General features: G+C 42.0%; 1 protein-coding gene across 1 annotated transcript in view; it reads right to left on the bottom strand.

Annotated features, from left to right (window-relative positions):
- Positions 1-397, bottom strand: part of LOC138003797 (protein Mpv17-like) — an 8,295-nt gene extending 7,898 nt beyond the window's left edge. Inside the window, exon 1 of the mRNA XM_068850037.1 lies at positions 139-397. Within this exon, the coding sequence (XP_068706138.1) occupies positions 139-226 (88 nt within the window). The 5' untranslated portion in view covers positions 227-397. The remainder of the gene's footprint in view (positions 1-138) is intronic.
- Positions 398-2,500: the final 2,103 nt, after the last annotated feature.

Here is a 2,500-nt window from a genome sequence, read left to right as displayed (position 1 = left end):
GCGCTACAGCGGTTCACAGTCGGCTAAAATCCTACACATTTACTTTAAATTTAGCCGTGTTTGCTCCGCAGCCAAGATGGCGGTCTATTTCAAGATGGAAGAGTCTATTTCAAGAATATGTTGATGTTAAAGTCAAACCTGTAGAGATGAGTTGGGTTTTCCATGGATGAACCTCAAGGCATCGCATATACCATCGCCATAGTCGAAGAGGCAGCCTTAACACCATTTTGTTTTCGTCATATGAAGTTGCCAGTCAAGACGGACATGCCTGACCGAGTTAAGATTAAGCTTTCACTCTTTTTAAGCAGTTTTTATCAAGTCACTCGGCGATGAAATTCCAGTTTAGAATATGTGAGATATGCAAACTAGTGACGTTTTGTTTTCAATTGGTGAATGTGACGCGCGATATTAGCCTGTTAAGATTTGCATCACAAAGGAACTGAATTCTAATGGTTTGTTGCTTTGGGATACAAGAATATCTGATTGATCCGTTCAACACTAAAATGGCGAACTCCATAGCCTTTTACAGACAGTGACCCACCAGCGATCAACCACCTGTTACCGCACTTCAGTTAAATGTAATTTATAGACTTTTGCGGGCATGCTGGGATGAAATGTTCTAATTATGGTGACCTTTTATCCAAATGTTATATTTATTATTAATTGCACTTGCATGACGAGATTGTTCTTGTCAGTGATTACACTGTTGTTTTGTTGATACTCCAGGACTGAGAGTTTTGGTAAGATTTAGTCCATTCTCAAAGATGCTAACCTCTGATGATTTCCATCCCCCAGAAATGACCACTCCATCACTCTTTATTAAATCTCTATCCTCCACCCAATAAATTGCGCGAACGACACTGGCTAAGGAGATTTTTTCCACACGGGCTTTATCCGTGAGATTTTCGTGACCGGCACGGGAGACTGGGAGATTCGTCCCGTCTCTATGAGAGTTGCCATCGTATCAATAGCATTTCGTGATTGATGGGCATGAGGTGAAAGTTCTCAAAGTTGCACGAGCTGTAGGTGAGTGCAATTTGAGAACTTTCAAATCATCACGAGTGACCATGAATCACGGAATGAACGAGCAAGTTCATACCATTCTTTATTTATTTTGTACTCAAAAAAATCACTGCATCGCTTTGTCTCCATGGCAACTTCCGTATTGCACTCTATTCGCTACTTTCCCATTTCAATGAACAAAATGATATGTGAAATAAATCATATACTGAACTGCGGATATGAGATCAAGTAAAGCTTTTTGTTCCCGGCAACTTTTAACAGAACTGTATTTAATATTCTCGAGCTACTGGCCAGTGCTTTTCTTCAGATGATGCGATTTCATCTCTTACAGTACGATCTACAACTTGGTCTCCCCATGTGTGGATGTCACAGTGTATTCTGTAGTTTCTCATATGTCCTCTAAGTACACTATTAAAGCGTAGCTTCTAACCGCCATGTGTTCGATTTCTCAGACACATCTCACCGTAAGATCTCCTGAGATTTCCATCCTACGGACATGTGATTCCCAGTGAATCTGGGATGTAGTGACTTAGCCTGCGAGCAGGCTCACTTGTAAACGCGAGCCGTCGAAGCCGGCGAGAAGAATTACAAGTGAGCCTGAGGCTAGTAGTGAGTCTGCTCCCCTGAGCTCTTCTGGGCAACCAAAAGGACTGTGACGTCAGTGCCTAACGCCCCCTTCACACCCCTTTAGGTACTTCCCTTGTTTTGCATCGCGCACCTCATACTGCGCACAACATTGTGCCTTCGGAGATAGATGTCAGCGTTTCACCCCGGCCATCTGAAGAGAGACAAAAATGGCCACTTTTGCTGTTCAAGAGCTTTTAAGTGCAATCATGGTAATTCTTGTTTTGGAACTCGCCCTAGTCCTTTCGCAAAAAAATGATTATTTTGAAGCCGATATTGCCCCTGTGCCATCCATTTATCATCGTGTTGCGAAAAAAAAGCACGGTGACCCCTTATTTATTAACGGTTTTATTTCGTAATAGGTACACGGAAAACATATTTGAAGGAGGAAAAGAATTGGTAGTAGAAGTTGTAGTATTTACATACAAATGACGTGAAACTGCATTTGGCGCCCGACACTGAGCGCAAGGTGATAACTGTAGCGGTCCAATTTGCTTACATTTGTTTGCAAGACGGAACAATTTGGAATCATTTTACTTAAAGATTATATATAGCCCGGACAAACAATTAGGTTCAAGTTTTCAGTAATATTCATTAGCTTTTGCTACATAACGACAATTTTTCCGGTTGATCTAGTTTCGAACGCTCCTCGCGAAATTCGATAAAAAAAAAACTTAGAATAATGCGCCGATCAACTTGAAACTTGAACATCCCCCGCCGGGCAAAGCCCGGGCATTTGAACTTTTGAAGATTGCATCCTTCAAATTCCCTCCCCCTCGGGCCAAAATGGTGTTCAAATGCCCTACCCTATTGTCGGATTTGTCTGTCATACCAAGCCAATCGCTCGCAAATG

The sequence above is a fragment of the Montipora foliosa genome, chromosome 5 (genome assembly GCF_036669935.1).
Source record: "Montipora foliosa isolate CH-2021 chromosome 5, ASM3666993v2, whole genome shotgun sequence".
Lineage (NCBI taxonomy): Eukaryota > Metazoa > Cnidaria > Anthozoa > Scleractinia > Acroporidae > Montipora > Montipora foliosa.
This window is presented reverse-complemented; position numbering and strand designations above follow the sequence as displayed.